General features: G+C 39.1%; 1 protein-coding gene across 5 annotated transcripts; it reads right to left on the reverse strand.

Moving 5' to 3' along the window:
• Positions 1 to 763: 763 nt before the first annotated feature.
• CDC25C (cell division cycle 25C) lies at positions 764 to 21750 on the reverse strand. Of its 5 annotated transcripts, none has more exons than XM_033096255.1 (14): positions 21537 to 21750; positions 20885 to 21094; positions 20045 to 20154; positions 19301 to 19346; positions 18045 to 18078; positions 17833 to 17922; positions 16776 to 16853; positions 12812 to 12964; positions 6497 to 6547; positions 5546 to 5608; positions 4070 to 4168; positions 3396 to 3529; positions 2904 to 3015; positions 764 to 2709 (listed from the first exon to the last, which is right to left on the reverse strand). In XM_033096255.1, the coding sequence occupies exons 2-14, from the start codon at positions 21076 to 21078 to the stop codon at positions 2560 to 2562; spliced, it is 1314 nt and encodes a 437-aa protein (XP_032952146.1). In that variant the 5' UTR covers positions 21079 to 21094; positions 21537 to 21750; the 3' UTR covers positions 764 to 2559. The 5 variants fall into 5 exon arrangements, with proteins under 5 accessions (XP_032952146.1, XP_032952148.1, XP_032952145.1 ...); XM_033096257.1 differs by having other exon boundaries at positions 20060 to 20154; positions 21513 to 21750; XM_033096254.1 differs by having other exon boundaries at positions 21513 to 21750.
• Positions 21751 to 22335: the final 585 nt, after the last annotated feature.

Genomic DNA, 22335 nt, shown 5'->3' on the forward strand with positions numbered 1-22335 from the left:
CTCCTCCCTTCTTTAAGGCAGAGGTCAGCCAGGTCCGAGGTTGACGACCAGAAGCAGTTTTTAGGCCCCAAAGTTTCTATGCTTTATTACTTAACTTCATGATGGACAAATACTAGTTGTGCAAGAACACCAGAGCAGAACCCCCTAAATAGCCTTGTGCTGAGTTCTATGGGTTGGGGTCTTAGTGTCTGTTCTCAGCCTCATCTCCCAAGCCCAAACAACCCTTATGGCCCTGACTTCTCAATAACCTGTAATTGAGGCTTACATGTTCAACCCCAGTACAATGCCAATTGTAGAGAAGCACATTGTTCTTTGATGAGAATTTGGTAACAGCAAAATCCATTAGGTGTACAGACTCTGGAGCCATATTGCCTGTGTGTAAATCTCCACTCCACCACTCACTAGCTGTGTGATCTTAAAATAAGTTAATTTCTTTATCTGTAAAACATGTATAATAATCAGTACCTGCCTCCCAGGATTGTTGTGAAAATTAAATTAGTTTATATATACACGAGTTCATAAAAAGTCTTGCATGCAATACGTACCTGAAAAGTGTTAGAGACTATTATTATTGTTCCTGAAAATAACATGAATCAAGTCACATGGTATCTATACAATGGGAGGATATTATAAGGAATTACATGGGAAAATGTTGCCTTTTAGGCACATATAATTTTTCACAAAGTAGATAACTATTAAGCCCTAGTTTCTTTATTTTACACTTATTACTAAAATATAAACGCATGTTTACCAGTCTCTTCCCAGGTTGGGGGCTTGGTTCTACCTTTCTGGGAAGAATTACCAGGATAGGTAGGCAATGAGTCAGGGACCCCTCCTCACACTTTGAAGTGGAGGTGCTTCTAGCAGTTTCCTTCTCAGGCTACAGGAGTTCCTGCTTGGTGGAAGTGTATGGGGGTGGGACAGAGGGGCAGCATCTTTCCCTCAGCCATCCCCCCACCTAATGTAGCAGCAGCTTTTCTTTTTCCCCCAGCCCTTCTGAGCTCTGAGCTCAAGGGCTCAGGGAGAAGGCCGGCTCCAGTAGCTGACTTAGAGAATACAGCAGTGCCCTCTGCTGAGAGGCATGCACGCAGCACTCCAGGAGAAGGGCACTGGAGAACCTGGCAAAACTCAGTCCAGCTACCACTGCCCCTCCTTCCTGCCTGCTGACTTTTAAAGTCTCCCTGCTCCAGAACCTGGGAGGATGTCGTTTTTTGTCTATTCCATCTCAGCCGAGGCTTCAGAGCCCTTTGTCCTTTCCTGGTCCTGGGCTATAACTACTACTAGGTTAATGCCAGAGAGTGACAATGATTACAATAAATTCCGCTGCCACCCCAGGCCAAATAGAGCTGGATCTCATTAAGCAGACAAAGCATACTCACCTTAAAGAGCTCTAAGGAAGGAAAGCCTGGTATATTGCTAAAGAATACTGTTTAAACCATCTTTCTTAGGTCTAACTGACCTTGCTTGGCACTTTTTATTTTCTCTTATTCCTATCTTCATATAACACAAATCTCTACTTCCAACCACTCTAAATCCTGACCTTGTCTTTGTAAGATGGGCAATGGAGTGGAGAAAAGTTTGGAAAATGGGAGAAGTCAAAACTCCATTGAGGCTGAAGATAAGGAGCCTTTAAGACAAACTCAGACCTATCTATCGCCTGCCTTAGAGAATGCCACCGATCTGGTTTCTGAGCCTAGATACCAGAATGCTGAGTCTAGGTATCTGTGAGTTACTTTTACATAACTCGTAGCATGGAGTTATGGAAAGGAAAAGCCTGGAATAATGTTGAAGAACGCAGTATAAAAGGTTTTCCTTAATTCCAGAGCAGTGGATCTCAAGCCTTGGTGTGCACCAGAATCACCTACAAGGGAGATTTTTAAAACCTAGATTTCTGGGCTCTAACCTCAGAGGAGTAAGGCTGAGGTGGGGCCTGAAAATTTGCATTTGAATCAAGTTCAGCCAATACTGATGGTCCAGGGTCTAAACTTTGAGACCACTGGTCTAGAGAAAAGTGCTTCATCTCGGCTCTGAATTAGAGGTGGTTTTATCTTTATGTCTGAAAATGTTTAATTTGGTGATCATTATTTCCTTATATAAATCTCCCAAAAGCATAATAGGCTATCATTCTACATCTCTCATTCTACAATGTTTATTTTCCCATTTTAAAAAAGAAGGGAGGGGGGAACAAAGAAGGGAAGCACAGAGAAAGAAGTTGGGCATCTCTGTTGTATAGCCAGAAGCTCAGGGAGAGAAGCTGGCTGGCTTGTGAGAAGACACAAGTAGTTAGGGAGAGAATGCAAAAATGCTCCCTGAAGCAACACACATCTTGGTGCAACCCATGACTACAGCCTTAGACAGCCAGCTCCAAGACTTCACCACCAGCCAGCAGAGCTGCTCTACCAATCCTCAGGCCTAGGATTTCATCAGTTTGGCAGCCTGTTGGTTTGCCGACATCTTTTAACAATCTTGAGTTTAGCCACATGGAAGATGGCCTCTTTTTGCCCAGGGTTTCTACAGTATCTTTTGGTGACTCCTAGGCAGCCAGCTGCTGATCTGTTATCATGGGCTCACATCCTTCACCAGTAAGGCAATCTGCTTCTGCAGCTGTCGCTCCCCTTCCACTGCTTTGCTCTGGCTTCGACACCTCAGCAGGTCAGCCTTATGGTCCTGGTGATGCATAGGACAGTAGCCCTGTGGTTCACACAGCTCCTGAAAGGTCAGGGACAGAGTAAGGGATGCTCTAGGCTCCTGAACTCTGCCTATGAATAGAGAGGCTTCTGGGAGTGGCTAAAAAGGAGTGGCAGTTTCTTCTCGGAAGGCTTTGCAGGCGCTGGGAGTTGCATGCTAACGTTGGCTCCCCCAAATCTGGGCTTCCCAGTTGCCCCACATGCCCCATCCTTTACCGTATATTCTGGAAAGAAGTCTCTGTAGCCCCCATTGAGGATATACAGCTCTGGATAGTACAATGCAGGATACTGGTTCAGGGCCCTGTCCTGTTCTCTCAGACAGCGACACCTTTAGAGAAAACGCAGATAGGTGAAAAGAAGCAAGGTGAGGATTCCATGGGCCATTTACCAGGGAAGGGGAGAACGAATAGACTATCAATAACCCCAGTGAACACCTTCAGAGCTCATTCTTTTCGCAAAACAAGATCTAAGTAGCACCACTCTTTCCCCTTTCCTCTATTGGTGCCTAATTCCCAACTTTTTCTTTCATTGCTCCAAACTTTTGAATTGTAGAAACCCCTTTCCTCCACCTCCCTAACATTCTCCAAACTATAGTGAAGAGCATGCATGCATTCATTCTGTCTAAACTGGTCTGGGAAGATTCCCTGTCTGTAAGTCCCAACTCAAGATCAATTTCCATCACCCACCCTACCCTGTGTAGACACTCACATTCGGGGACCTCTCTCTGAGGAGAATTCACAGTGGAACACGATGATTATTCTTCTCTGGGTACCCAAAGGGACAATAGGTGTCTTCAGAAAGAAGTTATACAGTTCTTCCTGACTGTACAAGTTTAAGGCTCCCTGTAGAAGAATTTTAATAAGTATTTTCTCAAGGCCTGTGGATAGAGCCAACATTTAGAAATAACTGGGGTATCACCTTGGAATATTTGGGCCGGGAAGGTTAGACTATAAGCACTTTCAGAAGAGAGAACTAATTATATCTCTGTATCTACCCCCAGGGCCTGGCATAGAGCTTGGTATGTAGTAGTTGCTCAACAAATGCTCGGAGAACTAAACTGCCTAATGTGGAGGGATCACAGCGAGGAATGTGTGTGAGCAGTAAATGTTTACAAAGGGCTTCTCAGTCCTTGGATTAATGTTTTTATTTCCATGTAAGAGACCTGGGCTCCTACAGAATAGAGGGAGATTGGTCTAGGAGAGAAAGGGAAATTGCTCAAGGTATACAGAATTAGAACAGGAATGAGGACTTACAGCTTTGATGTGCTCCAAATGTATGTCTGCCCTGGTTCTAGAGTTCACAGGACTCTTTGTCCACAGACTCTTCTTAATAAAGAGCTATCACCAGCCCCTGCCCTGCTAATTTCCCCAATGTAACCTCACCTGAATGTGTCCTCCTAGGTACTCATATGGATAGCGGCAATCGATGATATAAAACTTCTCAATCAGACCCTGGAATTTCCCAGACAGTAAGGCAGCCACCTGCACAGAAACTATGATTGAATACCCTGCTCACTGTTAACTCTGAGGGAGAGAAGAGCCAGTCACACAGTTTCTAATTTGTACTCCCTGTAGTCACCTAGGATTCCCAGTGTATGTCCAGCCTCCAAATTCCCCCTATATTTGAAATGTGGCAATGGTTCAGCCCTACCCCACATAAGAGGGTGAAATAGGAAGTCACTTTTTGGAGAACCAGAATAGCTGGTATTGCCAGGATATCAGGGAAAACCATAATGAAACTACTCATCTGGAGGCAGGCTGGTTGAAATCAGTCTCTCAAAGACACGCAGGGACTTCTTCACTGGCACAGGTAGTAGCTAGAGATCCCAATTTTGTAAGAAGAGATGGGAAATGGTTCCCCACCCTCAAATGTGAAAGAAGAAAGCAAATGTTTTTGAAAAGAATATGGAAGAAAAAGTTTGATACCCAGAGGAGGAATCTTAAGCTATTTGTAGGAGTATAATTTTGTTCCACCTTTATGGAGAGAACTTTGAAAATACATATAAAAATAAATGTAATTATACTTTGACTCAGCACTTTCTTTTCTAACATCTTAAGTAAACTGAAAAGTAAACAAAAATGTGGCACGATAATATTCATCTCAGCATTGTTTTAGGTTATCAAAATATTACAAATAACGTAAATATTCAAAAATATGGGTTTGGTTAAATAAATTACACATGTCAACATAATAGAATATTATATAGTCATTAAAAGGATAATATAGATATCTTTTTATTGACAGAGAAAGATGTTTATAATGTCTTACTAAGCTAATTGTAACACTGCATGTTCTTCATGACCCTGTTTTTATAAAACACACCAGAATAAAATCGGGAAGACCATAAGGAAAACATTAGTAGTGGTCATCTCTGGTGGCAAGATCATGGGTGACCAAATAATTATTGCACAAACTGGGACACTTTTCAGAGTGAAAGAGAACACTTTAATAATTACGCAGCACTAGCACATGTAAATGAAATTATGACATGTAAACCAGGATGTAAGGTCACCCAAATTGAGTGATGATTCTTTTTTCCTTTTGGGGTTTTTCCCTTTTCTTTCCTTTTCTTTTCTTTTCTTTTTCTTTCCTTCCTTGCCTACTTTCTTTCTTTCTTTCTTTCTTTTCTTTTTTTCTTTCTTTTCCTTCATAACAAGTATATATCATTTGTTTAATTAAAAACGAAGGTGACGGAAGCATAGGATAAAAGGGAGTCCTTTAATACAGCTTCAGCTGAATAATAAGCCTATGTTAGTGAACACAGTGAAAGAGATACAAATGGAAATGGGGATTTTCGGGACAGAACAGACCAGATGGTAGCTTATATAACCAGCTACCATCTCCAGAAATCTGCTTACTGTTTCTGGGTTGATGTACTTCAGATCTTGGTGTCGCCCTGACACGGTTGGCAGCACACATACCTAGAAATACCCAAGAGCTGAAATAATAGCAAGTTTTTATACTCAAATTTGAGATCAAACATCCATACATTTTCTTTCTTTCCAAATGACCTTTAAAACCCCAGACGACTTAAAAAATCAATGGTCTCTATAATGTGCATTCCATTTCTAAAAACTGCAATAGTTCTATTTCTAAGGACTGATCCCAAGGAACTAACTGAGGAAGTGTACAAAGTTTATATTTCACTACAACTATGCCCATTGTGGTATACTTCACAAGGAAAAATTATAAAAGCAAATTATTCTACAAGAAGGAATTTATCAAGAAACTATGGGCAGCCAAACAAATGAAATACTGTGCTATTAAAAATGATGAAATGATGAAGCAGACATGGGGGGAAAATCGTTCTTGATATAGTAAACGAGGAAGAACCCTCGTTACCAACAGATCACAAAACAGTATAAACTGTTTTTGTAGAAAACCAAAAAATGTATTTGTGTGTGTACATGTGTTTGTGAAAACAGATAGAAAAATGTCTGAAGGGATATACGTGAAGATGTTAAAAGCAATTATATTCTGGTTGATAAGATTTGGGGTAGATTTCACTTCATACCTTTTCTGTAATGACCAAACATTATTTATATAATTTAAAAAGATATTTTTAAAAAGAAAAAACTTAAAAAGCCTCATACTTTCCCCATTGCTCTGGATTTTCCCAGAATAAATAGGAATACGTTCTCACTGGAAAGGCTTAAGGCTTAGAACTGCCCCTATAGCACTTTCAGGTTATCAGAGAATACTTGGTGAGGATGCGTAATTATACCTAGTGTCTATCCTCTGCAAACAGAAGAAAAGATTCAGGCTCAAAATGAATCAATGCAATATAGAAGGGGTACAACCACACTCACCTGGGAGAAATCACCTGTCAGGTACTCCTGCTTAGAATCTTCCTCCAGCACCTGAGTGATATTAATGTCACAGAGAGAGACTGCCTTTAGAACTAAGCTCTGGAAATGACAAGATTCTCCCCACCCCCAATTCTCACGTTAAAGGTTTAAAAACCAGGGGATGGAAGGAGTGGAGAATCATTAAAAACATGCATACTCTTTGATCTAATAATTCCACTTGTTTTCCTAAGGAAATAAAAATATGCACAAAGATTTTGCTATAAGGATGGATACCCCAGCATGTTTATAATAGAGAAAAATTGCCAATAAATTAAATGTTCAATAACAGGGTCTTGGTTAAACAAACAAACAAACAAATACCAGATATTATAGATTACTATTAGGGAATAAAAAGAATGTTGTAGATTAATTTCATTGACATGAAATAAATTTATTACATCATTAAGTAGGTTAAAAATATTTTGTAATACCACTTTAATAAAAGAAAAACAATGGCATAGAAAAGTGTCTGGAAAAACATACATCAAGTGCTAACAGTAATTATCTGTGGCCTGTGGGATCATGGGCATTTGCAACAGCTTCGTTTTGCTTATTTGCACTTTCTATACTATCATATACTGATTTTATAAAACAGCCAAATATAATTAGATTTTTTTATTTTTTAAAGAAGGTTATTTTGCAAGCTGAGAAGGCAGCCCCTTTTCCTCATGGCCTATACACTCCTCAACACACAGAGGCCGGCTACTGTCTGTACCACTCTACTGCTCTTGTCAAGGTTATCAACAATTTTGATGTTGCCGTATCTAACAGTGACTTCTTTAGCCATAATCTTTCTGAGCCTCACAGAGGCTTCCACTGACTTGGCTCATCCCTTCTTCCTTGACTTCAGTGGTACCTCCTAGTTTTTCAGTTTTGTTCTAATATAGGTAACCCTTACACTAAAAGAACCGTGAGGCTTCTACCTCTCTGTTGCTCCTTTTCAATCTTCTTTGTTGGGCCTCCTCACCTATCAAACCTCTAACAGATGTTGGATTCATCAGGGCTAGGTCGTGGTCCCTTTTTATCTCTTCACCCTTACCATAGGTGACTTTTTTTTCCCACCCATAAATTTAAATTTCTCCTCTATGCTGATGACTCTCAAATTTCTATCTCTAGTCAAGAGCTCTGTTCCAGACTTCCATATCCAAATACCTGCTTAACAATTTTTGAGGAAATACTAGGTGATATGGCAGTGAATAAGAGAGTAGAAGAGACAGACAAATAAATATACTCTATATTTGTATGTAGTGATAAATGTGTTATGTAAAAAACAAAGGATAAAAAGACAGAAAAAATATTGGACCTGGAAATCTTGTCAAGAAAGGTCTTTCTGATGAAATGACATATGGGGAGAAATGAGACTGAAATAAGGGAGAAATCATGTGTTGCCTGTGGGATGAGGGTTCCCGGCTGAAGGAACAACAAATGCAAAGGCCCTGTTGAGAATAGTGAGGCCAATATGGCCACATTTAGTGTGGTACCATTTTTAGAAAGCTCAAAAACTAAGTGAGGCAATACTATAAATCAACTATACATAACAAACATCGATAGAACACTGTACCTAACAACAGCAGAATCTACATTCTTCTTGTATATTCTTCTCCAGGACAGACCACATACTAGGTCATGAAACAAGCCTCAATAAATTTTAAAGTATTGAAATCATACAAAGTATGTTCTCTGACCACAATGGAATAATTAGAAATTAATAACAGGAAAAAAAAATCTGGAAAATTCAGAAACATGTGGAAATTAAACAACACACTCCTAAATAATCAGTGGGTCAAAAAAGACGATAATGAAAATTAAAAAGTACTTTGAGATGAATGAAAATGAAGACACAACACACTAAAACTTATGATATGCAACTAAAGCAGTGCTTACATGAAAATTTACTGCTGAAAATGTCTATAATAAAAAAGAATGAAGATCTCAAGTCAATGACCTAATCTTGCACCAAAGAAGAAACTAAATCCAAAACAAGCAAGAAGAAATAAGAAAAATTAGAGCCAAATTTAATGAAGTAGAAAATAGAAAAACAATAGAGAAAAACAATAGAACCTAAAGTTGGTTCTTTGAAAAGATCAACAAAATTGATAAAACTTGGTTAGACTGAACCAAGGGAAAAAAGAGAGAAGACTCAAATTACTAAAACCAGGAATGAAAAATAGGACATTACTACCAACCTTACAGAAACAAACAAACAAAAAGATCATAAGAGAATACTACAAACAACTATATGCTAATGAATAAGAAAAATTAAATGGGAAAACTCCAAAAAAGACATGAATTACTGAAACTGACACAAGGAAAAACAGAAAATCTGACTAAACCTACAAAAAATAAAGAGATTGACTTAGTAATTTAAAAACTTCCCACAAAGAAAGACCCAGGCCCAAATGGCTTCACCTGTGAATTCTTCCTAACATTTAAAAAAGAAAAACCAATACTACACAAATTTCCAGAAAATTTAAAAAGAGAGAATTCTTTCCAAATAATGACATCATTGCACTGATACCAAAACCAAAGACATTACAAGGAAAACAAAACACTAAAGATCAGAATCTCTCATGAACATACAAAAATTCTCAACAAAATTTTAGCAAATCAAATCCAACGATATAGAGCAACCGAATGACTCAGTGGTTAGAGCATGAGCTCTGAACACCAGGGTTGCCAGTTCGATTCCCACATGGGCCAGTGAACTGTGCCCTCCACAACTAGACTGAAGGACAACGACTTGACTTGGAGAGGATGGGCCCTGGAGAAACATACTGTTCCCGAATAACCCTCCCCCCCAAAAAAAATTCAACAATATATAAAAACAATAATATACCAAGACCAAGTAAGGTTATCACAGAATGCAAGGTTGTTTTAACATTCAAAAATCAATGTAATTCACCATATTAGCAGGTTAAAAAAAGACAACACATATGATCATCTTAGGAAATACAGATAAAGTATTTGACAAAAATCTAGTATCTGTTCCTGCTAAAATGTCTCAGCAAACTAGAAATAGAAGGAAACATCTTCAGTCTGCTAAGGGGCATCTCAAGAAACCTGTAGCTAACATTAGACTCAATGGAGAAAAACTGGAAGCTTTTCCTGTAAGATTGGGTACAAACAAAGGGGTGCTCAATAACTTTTAGATTGTAAAGGAGTCCTGATACCAAAAAATTTGAGAACCATTAGTCATGGAGAAAGGAGAAAATTGATAATACAGGAGAGAGAAGAAATACTACAGGGACGTACAAGAGGAGATACTTCCATCTCAGTTTTTGCAAAGTGTTTACAATGGCCTACAAGGCCCTACTTGATCTGTCCTCCTGCCACCTACTCTCTGGCCTCATCTCCCACTCTGCACTTGCTCACTTTGCTCTAGCCACACTGGCCTTCGTGCCGTTCCATGAACATGTCAAGCATATACCCAACTCAGGGGCATTGCACTTACTTTTCCTTCTGCCTGATAACTCATTCCTCCTGATACCTATTTGTTTGGCTCCCCCTCTGCTTCAGATGTCTGCTCAAATGTCACGCTCAGAGAGGTCTTCTCTAATCTATGCAACCTATCAAAAAAGATCAACTCTCACTCCACCCCACCCCAATCCAGGTTCTCCCTATTCTCCTTACCCTGCTTTTTCACCATTGTATTTTTACCATCTGCCATATGATAAATGTATTTGTTTATCAGTCTGTTTCCTCCTGACTAGAATGTAAGCTCCATGACAGCAGGGACTGTCTTGTGTTCACTACTGTTTCCCCAGCGTTATGAAGTAAACGAATTAACAGAATGCAGTGTGAAGAAGGGGCGGGGGGCTTTGCATAGGAGCAGGGCTGCTCCATACCCTATAACAAGAGGGATGGCAGATGATATGGGTATCAGAGCAGAAAGGATGCTACATTTGGTGACAAAAGAAGGTAGTCTTCATCTGATTGCTTCCATTTTCTCTTTGAAACAAAACACTTCAAACTTAGCATGTCTAAAGTCATCCTAGATCCCCTCCTTCCTTCACAGTCTAACCAACCCATCACGTCCTATTGAGTCTATATCCAAAATACATTTTGAATTCATTCATTTCTCTCTGCCTCCATACCTACTGCCTTAGTCTGAGCTACTGGGCTACCGAGCTACCAACTCTCACTGGGGCTATTACAATAGCTCCCTACACTTCCCTGCTTCCAACTCTTTTTATTTTTTTGTCCTTCTAACTCTTAATCCTCTCTCACCCATTCTTCATCCAGGAGCAAAAGTGGTCTTCATACAACAAAACAGATCATATTATTCTCCTGAATATGCTTCCCAAAGCACTTGGAATAAAATCCAAACACTCCCCAGAGCCTAAAAGCCCTGCATGATGTGTCTCCTAACTACCTCTCCTTTCCCATCTCAGATAACTCTTCCCCCTCACTTACACTGGCTTCTCAGTTTCTTGAACACCAAGATCTATTCAACCTTGGGACCTTTGCACTTACAATATTCCCTCTTCATGGAGTGCTCTTGCTTCTACTGTGGTCATGTACGGTTCCTTCACAACTAGAGTGGCCAACACATTCCAATTCGCCTGGGATTTTCCCAGTTTTAGCACTGAAAGTCCCATGTCCTAGGAACTTCCCCGGCTGCAAACAAGCTGTTCTCAACTAAACATCTCCTGCTCAAGGAGGCCCTTCCTAATTATCCCCACGTAAAGCTTCCCTTCTCTTCGTCTCTATCTCAGTCTCCATTTTGTTTCCTTCATAGCACTTGGACAATTTGCAATAGTTAAATTATTTCGGTTGTTAAGGCAGTCATTTGCCATTTGGCTACCAAGCATCCTATTTTAGTAAAATCTCAAATTAGATGGAAGGCAGCCCTGCCTCCTGATAAGGAGACCAAATGGGGACAGACATTCTTTTTATCATTTTCTTATAGCCAACTAGACATTCCTGCCTGGATTTTGAACCTTGAGGAGAAACAAAAAAGCACAGGGTTGGTTGAGACTTTTATGGTTGCTGCATCATTGTGAAGAATATAGTGGGTGGCAGCAAATGTCCCTGAGCAGCAGAGTCCAGCAGCAGGTCAGATTATGTTGTGTCAGGGGCCAGTAGTGTTGGCACTGAGTGTCCAGCCAGTGAGTGGTGGCATCCCGAGCACAATGTTCCCACAGTAGCATTTGGGCCAGGCTTTACCTGGTCTTCCAGTCTTATTGAATATTCTCTGAGTTCCTCAATACCCTCCAAAAAAATCTTTTCTCTGCTTGATGTAAATAGAATCAGTTTCTGTTATTTTCAACCAAGAACTCTAACTAGAACATCTATTAACTTGATAAACATTGTTTTTTGTTCTTTGATGTCTCCCTGACGAGAATATAAACTCTAGGAGGGCATCAACCTAGCCTGTTTTGTTCACCATTGTATCCCCAATGCCTAGCACCGTGCCTGACATTTAATTGGTATGCAATACATATTTTTTAAACGACCAATCAGCAATCACTAACGTTTCACCAGTCTCCGAGGAGTTCACTGCCTTATAAGGTACCTATTTCCATTTAACATCAAAGAGGTAAACCAATAACAAAAAACCCATACCCCTTTCCTAATCTAATTAGATGTTAAATCTAATCAGAGACCAAAACCTGTCACTATGTATGTTCTTCATCAGTGTGCCTTCAATTTGAAAATGACTTTGTAAAAGTCACAGTCCAAGAAAATGAGCTCACCATGGGACTTAATATTTTTTTAAGACCAACAAAATAAATACTTAACAACCATATGCTATTCTTCCACATTAAACAACAAAATTCTCAGAGTATTTAAAAACACACCGCCGCACATATTTGTTCCAAAGAAATGAAGTTGATTCAGAAATGCTACATGCCTCAGAAACCATCTTTAACATATTAGTACATGGTCAATAAGCCATAGGTTTCAGATACTCCTCTCAGTGATATGGGGAGAAAAAAAGAAAACAAATAAATATATTGTAAAATACCTGAAAAACCATACTAGACATATTCTGTCCATTACCATTATTCTGGAGGCATCGCTTACACCAGCTTACACAGATAGTAATCTACTCAAACTACTAACTAGAACCCTGTCATCCAGCAGTAGGAAGAGACCCATAGTGACCTGACACCCTATCAGTCAGGTAGCCCTTGGAGTGTAGAGATCATGTCTTCTACATCTCTGCAGACCTGTCACTTAGTACAATAACTGCAACGTATTAGATAAGTAATACTGTTCATTTAAGAATAAAGGAATGTGAAAAATGCAAAGATACCACCAGAAAGCACATACGTTGGCCTCTTCTTGATCTTCCAGGAAAAACTCTGTCAATTCATCTGAAATCTCCTCTGTCTGGTCTTCTTCTAGTTCTGGATTTTTGTCCAATTTTGGAACAGTAGTGATGGGACTGCCCAGATATTCACTTTCCACCAAGTTTCCATTGTCCTATCAAGTATATTGACAATATTAAAAATTATCCAGAACCCTTACATTACACCATATACAAAAATTAACTCAAAATTAATCAAAGACCTAAATGTAGTAACTAAAACTATAAAACTCTTAGAAGAAAACACAAGGGGAAAGCTTCATGACATTGGATTTGGCAATTCTTTTTTGGATATGATGCAAAAGCAAACGCAACAAAAGAAAAAATGAACATCAAAATTAAAACCTTTTGTGCATCAAAGAATACGATCAAGAAAGTGAAAAGGCAACCTACAAAATGGTAAAAAAATATTTGTAAATCATATATCTGATAAGGAATTAATATCCAAAATATATTTTTAAAAAACTCCTACAACTCAACAACAGAAATAAACAGGACCTGAATAGAGATTTCTCCAAGAAGATATACAAATGGCCAATTAACACATGAAAAGAGGCACACATAACTACTAGTGATTAGGGAAATCAAAATCAAAATGACAATGAGATACCACTTCATATCCGTTAGAATAGCTACTATAAAAAAAAAACCCAGACAATAACAAATGTTGGAAAAGATATGGAGAAATTGGAACCCTTGTGTATTGCTGTGGGAAATGTCAAATGGTGCAACTGCTATGGATAATAGTATCCATACATTAAACACACAATTACCATATGATCCAGCAACTTCATTTCTGGCTATATATTCCCAAAATTTGAAAGCAGGGATTTGAATTGAACAGAGATTTATATACCAAGGTTCATAGCAGCATTAGTCATAATAGCCAAAAGATAGACACAAACCAAATGTCCACCAACATATTCATAGATAGACAAAATGTGATACATACATACAATGGAATATTATTCAGCCATAAAAAGGAATGAAATTCTGATACACGTTATAACATGGATGAACATGAAGACACTATGCTAAGTGAAATAAGCCAGACACAGAAGGACAAATGTATATGATTCTACTTACACAAAGTACCTAGAGTAGTCAAATTCACAGAGACAGAAAGTAGACTATAGGTTATTAGAGGCTAGGAGGAGGGAAGAATGCAGAGTTATTATTTAATGGGTAGAGAGTTTCAGTTTTGAATGATGAAAGAATTCTGAAAATGGATGGGGTGATGGTTGTACAACATTATGTATGTACTTAATGCCACTGGATTGTACACTTAAAAATGGTTAAAATGGTAAATTTTATGTTATGTATATTTTACCACTTAAAAAAAAAAACCAAGGGCAGCCCGATGGCTCAGTTGTTTAGAGCATGAGCTCTGAACAACAGGGTTGCTGGTTCGATTCCCACATGGGCCAGTGAGCTGCGCCCTCCACAACCAGATTGAAGACAACAAGCTGCCACTGAGTTTCTGGAGGGGTGGCCGGATGGCTCAGTTGGTTAGAGCGCGAGCTCGCAACAACAAGGTTGCTGGTTCAATTCCCACATGGGATGGTGGGCTGTGCCCCCTACAACTAAAGATTGAAAAAGGCAACTGGACTTAGAGTTGAGCTGCACCCTCCACAACTAGGTTGAAAGACAACGACTTGGAGCTGATGGGCCCTGGAGAAACACACTGTTCCCCAATATTCCCCAATAAAATTTAAAAAAAATACCACACACATAGACAAAAAAGACTATCCAGTAATTTACCACGCTCCAAGTCTTCCCTTCCTCCATGAAGTAAAAAAATCTGAAACATGATCAATTTTATCTACTTAGGATGGGATATGTTAAAACGGCTTTCCCATAGGGTTGAGATTAGAATTCAATTTCTGGAGTTATCTTGAGTTCATGGTTTACTAGAAACAAATGAGTGTCTGGATAACTTACAACTCCAGTAGCTAAATGGACAAAGGACACAATCATTCACTAGAGAAAATATACATGGCTAATATTCACATGAAATCACTGCTAATTAGTTTTAATGTAAAATAAAACATTTTACCTATCTAATTAGCAATTTTGTTAAAACTTTTATTTAAGTGTGTTTTTGGACCCATCAGCTCCAAGCCAAGCAGTTGTCTCAATCTAGTGGTGGAGGGCACAGCTCATGTGGGGATTGAACGGGCAACTTTATTGTTAAGAGCACTGCGTTCTAACCAACTGAGCTAACCGGTCGCCCTCTAATTAGCAATTTTTAAAAAACAACAAATAACTTATCCAAATAAGCCATGAATTACTCATAAAAATGCAAATTCTTATAACTTTTTTGAAAGGAATTTGGTAATATATATCAAAAATCTTTAAAATATTTATACCCTTTAACCCAGTAATTACAATTCTTGATACTAATCCTGAAGAAAAAAATCTGAAATGTACTCAAAGATTTATGCTCAAGAACTTACTTGATAGCATTATTTGTAAAAGCAAAATTTGGATTCCACTAAGTGTCCAATAATAGGGCAGGACATATGTAAATTATGGCCTATTTATTAGAATAAAAACATCCATTAAAAATTAATGCTTTTTTACAACAGCCAAGACTTGGAAACAGCCTAAGTGTCCTTTGTTGGATGATTAGATAAAGATGTGGTACATATATACAATGGAATACTACTGAGCCATAAAAGCGATGAAATATTGCTATTTGCACCAACATGGATGGATCTTGAAAGTATTCTGCTAAGTGAAATAAGTCAAACAAAAAACGACAAGATGGGTAGGAATACACTCAAATGTGGGATATAAAACAAAAAGCAACAAATGAACAAAACAAAACAAACCAAACCAAACCAAGCCAAACCAAACCAAACAGGGCCAACCCGGTGGCTCAGGCGGTTGGAGCTCCGTGCTCCTAATTCCAAAGGCTGTCGGTTAGACTCCCACATGGCCCAGTGGGCTCTCAACCACAAGGTTGCCAGTTCGACTCCCGCAAGGGATGGTGGGCTGTGCCCCCTGCAACTAGAAACAGCAACTGGACCTGAAGCTGAGCTGCGCCCTCCACAACTAAGACTGAAAGGACAACAAGTTGAAGCTGAACCACACCCTCCACAACTAAGATTGAAAGGACAACAACTTGACTTGGAAAAAAGTCCTGGATACACACTGTTCCCCAATAAAGTCCTGTTCCCCTTCCCTACCCCCCCCCCAAAAAAAAAGAATTTGCTGTCATTAAAAAACAAAAGCAAAAACCAAACAGAGATACAGACAATAGAATGGTGGTTACCAAAGGGTAAGGGAGGTGGGGGGAGGACAAAGAATGTAAAGGGGGTCAAATACATGGTGACGGAAAGAGATTAGACTTTGAGTGGTGAGCACACAACAGAGTATACAGATGTTGTATTATAAAGTTGTGCACCTGAAATTTATAGAATGTTATTAGGCAATGCTACTCCAACAAATTTAATAATAAAATAAGTTTACTAAGAGTTTTAACTTAAAAAATAGAATACAAAGTTATAAATATATGACTTCAAGTTTGTAAAACTGTACAACATAGTTAAAAGATTAAAAAGAAATGAGGTAAAATGTTAATAGTGGTTTTTCTATATGAGGTAGCAATTTTCTTCTTTATACTTTATTTTTAAATCATTTTCACAATGGGCACATAGTACTCTTAAAGTCAGGGCAAAAACACTTAAAGAATAAAGCAGAAAATTTTAAAAAGGCCTAGAATTCTTTCTGCTCCTTAAGTTTAAACAAATAAAAAGATCACAGGACGTACATCTCCTCTCTTTCCCAGCTCAAACTATTTCTCCAACCCCTTTTCTCACTCAAGCCGGCTTAGAAAAATTCAAAGGGTAATAAGTCCAGATCTGCCACGGCATACCCCACAACACCTCTGCTGACCCTTGATGACGATGGCCAGTGACTCACCAGTAGAGAAAGGGGAGACATGTAAAGCCCCCCTGGTCTCTTTCGAAACTTCAGGTTCCTGGGCTTCAAAGTGTTTTCCTGCATAAGAAAAACTACATTGGCTAAAGGAAAAGAAGTGTCAGTAGGCCCTGCCAAAAACATTTCATCCCATGAAGGCATGAATAACCCTCATGGAACACATTAAAAGTAATCAAGGTTGACCCTATATCCTAAAGATACAAATTATGGTTTGGAATTGATGTGTGGTATATAGATTTGTTTTGGAGGATTCTAATTTTATGATCATAAGCCAAAGAGAGTTAAAGAGAGTTAAAAGAGAGCCTGACCGGGAAGGGGATGGTGAGACTTTTATATAGTGAGTAAGGGAGATGAGAACAGTATTAAATCAAGAAAAAAACTAATTAGGACAGCTAAAAACATGGGTATAACTTGGTTAATGTGAGAAAAGAAAAACAGCAGCTATCTTTTATGGATACTGACCTGGAGGACAGCGTGGGAGGCAGGGAAAAGAAAAAGATGGCTAGAAAAGTAGATAGTTGAAGAGATTAGTTAGAGAATTATCTTAGTAATTAATTAAGTGGCTCTCGAGAGGTCAGTTTCAACTTGGAACTGAAGGATGGCCTGAAGTTGAAATAAAAAAGTGCCATGGCTTTCTCTGAATAGGGGATAAAAAGCTAGACTAAGGAAGAAATAAGAAATTAAGAACTCCAGACCTGTACATGAAGCCACGCAAATAGTCTATAAACAAGTTATGTACATTATTCTTATCTGGCTTTGTTTTTAAAAGTCCTAAATTCCTTAGACTACAGTAACAGAGATTTCGTAAGTATGACAGCCTACTATGGAAGACTTAGAGTTAGGTTTCCATTCTAGGGTCAAACCTTAAAAAGAAACAACAAAACAAACAAACCATAAAGAATTTTTTTACCTATAGTGATACTGTTTGCTTGCCTAGCATACTGAGGCATAAACAGCTTTAGGACTCATGAAACTGATGAGTTGCTGCACTCAGATGAAGAAAACTGCTAATGTATCTAGGTTTCCATTAAACACTCACATTTTTTTTATTGGTAGATGAGCTACATATGGCATTTTTCTTCCTGTTACCATGGTCCAAAGCATTCGGAGTGCTACAAAGCAGCTGTGCCTATAAGATACAAAAGATCGTTTTCTGAGAATATCCAGCATCCTCCAGCCACAGGTGACCTGGAAACCCTCTGCTTCCCACCTGAGAAACAAACCCAAAGCCAAGAAAGAAGAGCTACTCACTGGGCTGCATTTTATGAGGTGCTGGTGATGATTCCTGCAGATCAAAAAAAACGCTATTGTTTAAGCCCCAAATACTGTTTGGTTGTTCATCTGTGGCTTGGGACATCCCAATTTTTCTTTCTTCCATGCTAGGAGCCCTATACCTAATTGATATGTCTCTTCCAATAACAATATGTAGGGTAACAATATTTACCGCTCTCTGCAGTAAATATTAAGACGTTGAGTGACATCCTGGGGATAAGGCCTTCATTTCACTTGCATAACCCCATATATAGATTATCAAAGATAATGAATTTGTCCTACATTTTATGTAGACATCACTAACAATTTATGAAGTTCCCAGCATTGACTATTGGGAGCTAATATTTATTTTGTCATGAATTTCTATCATCCCTCCCAGGAGTTCATTAGTCTACATGGGCCAGGACATTTTAAGCAATTCAAAGAAAATACAAGCAATACAAAGTGAAATTTTTACATGTATTGATAAAAATAGTCATGGAAAACCTTCCCTAATGCACTAAAATGACACCTAGTTCACCTAAACATTGAAGGATAAAGTTCTAAAAAGATTAAAACAGTCAAATGAAAAACTTACAGCAAGTTTAGGAAGTTGAATTAAAATTACCTTTCATTCCATGAGTATTCCTTGACTGAAGATTTTAAGATCTCCAACAATCCTCATGAGTAATAACAATAAACATGATAAAATGCTTGGGAGGTGCTAAGGATTAAATTTTCATTGGCTAAAGGATTAAATGAAAACTTAATCCTCACAATAGCTGTTTATAAGAAGTGCTGTTATTATCCCCATTATTATTGTTTCTTTATCATTAATAAAGAAACTGAGGTGCAGTGAAGTAAAGAAACTTGTCAGGGTTACAGTTGGTGAAGTACTAAGCCACTGGAATCCAGACACTGATTTCAGAACCTACACTCAGCACTTTTAACCACTAAGATACTGCACTACTCACATGCATGTAACAGCGTATAGCTAAGTGCAGTATATACCATTTTCCTCCATTTTTAAAGATAACACTGATGGTGTGTGATGGTTAAAATGAATAGCCCTCATTTTCATGACACTATTTAGCTCTGGGAAACTTAAAAACCTTTCAAGGGAAAGACCTAGGCCTCCAAGCTAATTATACCCAAAGTGAAATGTTCTATACTCTGCTGAGATTGCATAGGATAAAATCCACCTGCCAGTGCCGAAAAGGCTTTAAGCATGAGGTCCATTTAACAAAAGAACTCACATCAGAGCTAACTGTATTTCCTGAGGTCCTGAAGAATCCAAGTGACCTGCAATCAGATATGAAGTTATTCTTGTCCATGCATCCTGTCTTTCCTTCTGATTTTCTTTATTACCAGTAAGCCATATTAATATCAAAAGCTGACTTTTTGAACACCATGGTTTTTGATAGCTATTAATTTCTTGGTACAAGGTATAAATTAGTAGAATCTTAGGAATTTGCATGTATCACTTAAAGAAAAAATGCTGGGAAACTACTAACTTACAGAGATTTTTCTTTTTTCATGAATAGAAAAGTATGCTTACCACTCAGGAAATCTGAAATTAGAACAAATACTAAAATGGTTTACTAGTAAAAAAATTCCTTTAGGACTGAGACCCTATGAAAACACAAGAATTAGCTGACAAAGTATTTATGTAGGTTTCTTTGCCTCTGCTAAGATTACACTAGGGTATAAAATTCCTCCTCTTAACTACTACTTTCATTCCCATCAATCAGTGAATTTCAATTCATACCATCAATCAGTCAACACAGTATACCTTCCTGTTCTAATTTTTCAAATGCAAAGTGGCTCCTATTAATGTTATTATCTTTCTCTTCCCGTTGGCTTGATCATTCTCCTCAAAAATCTTATAGGTACCCACAGACTTCCAACTTCAAGGCTCTCTATTTACTTTTATTACCTTCCATCTATAGCCTACTACCCTGTCCTCTCCCTTAAAAGTTATTCTTTCCCTTGACCCTTACCATCCTTCTCCCTACCAGTTTCATCAAGGTGTACAGAAGTGGTAAGCTGTGTGGCAGACATCTCCCCACTGCTAAGATTCGAAAGATCAAGGCAACATTTTGGGGTTCCTCTGTTGAGACATAATAGTACATCAAGATTCCCATTAGGATGTAATATCCTTAAAAGGCAAAAATCATGTTATCCTCTTCATTTGAAACAACCCTCAATGACTCTCATATAATCTGAACAGTGTCCAGATAAATCTGCTTTTGGAAATATTTCAGACTACGCTGAGAAAAATCTCCCACCTTTTCTCTACTCCAACAATCTGTATCTCATTTTCTCCTCACCAACATATGGTATTGAGACAGTATAATTTTTTTTAAATGAAGACCAAAGTTTATTAACAGAGGTGGGTATTGACCCCACATCTTCTGTCCTGTGCACCATAAGAACACAGACTTGATTTCTCCCTGGAGTCTCTAGTACTTCTCATGTCTACAACCCTCCAATTTTGATTGCTAGCTGAGAGTCAGGGTATGGCATGATCGGAATTTAAAGTACAATAACAATACCACTAATATTAATACTAATAAAGGGACCAACGCATAATGCAATAGAGTTTTCAAAGACTTTTCCCAGACATCACATCATTTGATTCTCACAAGATCCTCGTGAGATAGGAAGAGATGATAATTTCTATGTCACAGAAAAGAAGCCTGAGAGTCAAAAGGGTCACACGGTTAGTCAAGGGCAGAGCTAAGACTTACTTAAACACTGATCTTTGAGCCAGAATTTTATTAAAAACTCATTAACTGTTTAGAAAAGCAAAGGAGCGAAGGTGAGAAAAGTAGATTTACCTAGACAAAATGCTTAGGTTTGCAAAATCACCAAAAAGTTTGTCCACTGGAGTTCTAGGAAGATCTGGACAGATGGTAAAGGAAGTGTTTTTCTCCAGGAGCAGGTTTAATATCTTCCTCTGATGGGACCTAAAACTGGGTCCTGACTCAGGACTTCCCTCTTCGCTTGTGGATGAAAGGAGATCGGCAGACATGGTCTCCGAGTACACACTGAGAAAAAAAATAAAAGCTAGCTAAGAGGAGGACATCATCTATATACATACATCACAGATCGTCCATAATATAATATAATATATAAGCAGCGGCCAAGCGGTCAGTATTTTTAGGAGGGTCATCCCCAAACGATGACAAAACTTGGCTTGAAGGTTAACTTGCCTGAAGCGGCTTGGCCTTTTCGTTGGAACCTTAATTTAACGAGAGGTAACCCCAGGACTTTAACCCCAGGAAATGAAAAAGGGGGCTTTGTCTTATTCGGGGCCACACAGCTCGTGACTCCTGACCGGAAGGAACTCAGGTCTCCTAACTCTAGACAATGCCAATTAGGTCCCCTAAACTTCCGTTTGTGGGGCCCCGACGGGGCTCTGGGGTGACAATGGGGTGATTCAGGCGCAGACAGCTCCGGGCTTACCTCAGGTTTGAGTCTGAGATTTACCTTCAGGAGGAAGGGAAGTGGATGTAGATGGGGTCAATCACAAGCGAAGACCAGAGCAGAATTAAAGGTAATCTGGGGAAAGGTGGCAATTAACCAGACTACAATTCTGCTTTTTCACTGGGTAGGTCGGAGTCAGACTTTGCCGCTTCTCTCCTCAGAGGGTCGAAGCCTCGGAGCAAGAAAATAAACAGCCACAGGCCTTGACCATTCAAACCTTCCGCCCTCCCAATAACCTATCCCGCTCGCCTCTAAACTGCGTCAGCCAATCTCCGCACGCCCGCCCAGAAACCCCTCGGCCAATCGTTTGGCTGGTATATCAACCGGAGGCGTGAACTTGAGCTGGAAGGAACACAATTTGCCCCGCCTCACAGCCAGAGCAGAATGCCGACTGGCCCACTGGCGTTCGGCAAGGGGTTTAGTAAGCCCCGCCCCACACGGAGCCTGGCGCACCATTGGCTCTGCCTCTGGCCAATCGCCACACCCATCTTGAGCTCTCCCTTTGCTCAGCCCCTTCGTCCCCGGGAGATTTAAATTGCACTTTGCTCCGCGGTCCACTCGTTAGGTTAATACCTGAAGACATTAGTTTCGATACAAGGGTGTTTTATGCGTTTCTTTTTCCTTGGTTCTTTCTTGTGTTGTTACATGGACCTTTCCCTCTTAGTTTGCTAGCCTTCCGCTGGAAGTGGAGCATTTGTCGCCGGTGTGGCAGATGTGGCGAAACAGGTGTGTGTGTATTTATGCTAAACGGCATTGGCCCCTTCCAAGAGGTTTCCCTGTTGGGTGTCCCTTTTAACGCACA

Source organism: Rhinolophus ferrumequinum, chromosome 24 (genome assembly GCF_004115265.2).
Source record: "Rhinolophus ferrumequinum isolate MPI-CBG mRhiFer1 chromosome 24, mRhiFer1_v1.p, whole genome shotgun sequence".
NCBI classification, from domain to species: Eukaryota; Metazoa; Chordata; class Mammalia; order Chiroptera; family Rhinolophidae; genus Rhinolophus; species Rhinolophus ferrumequinum.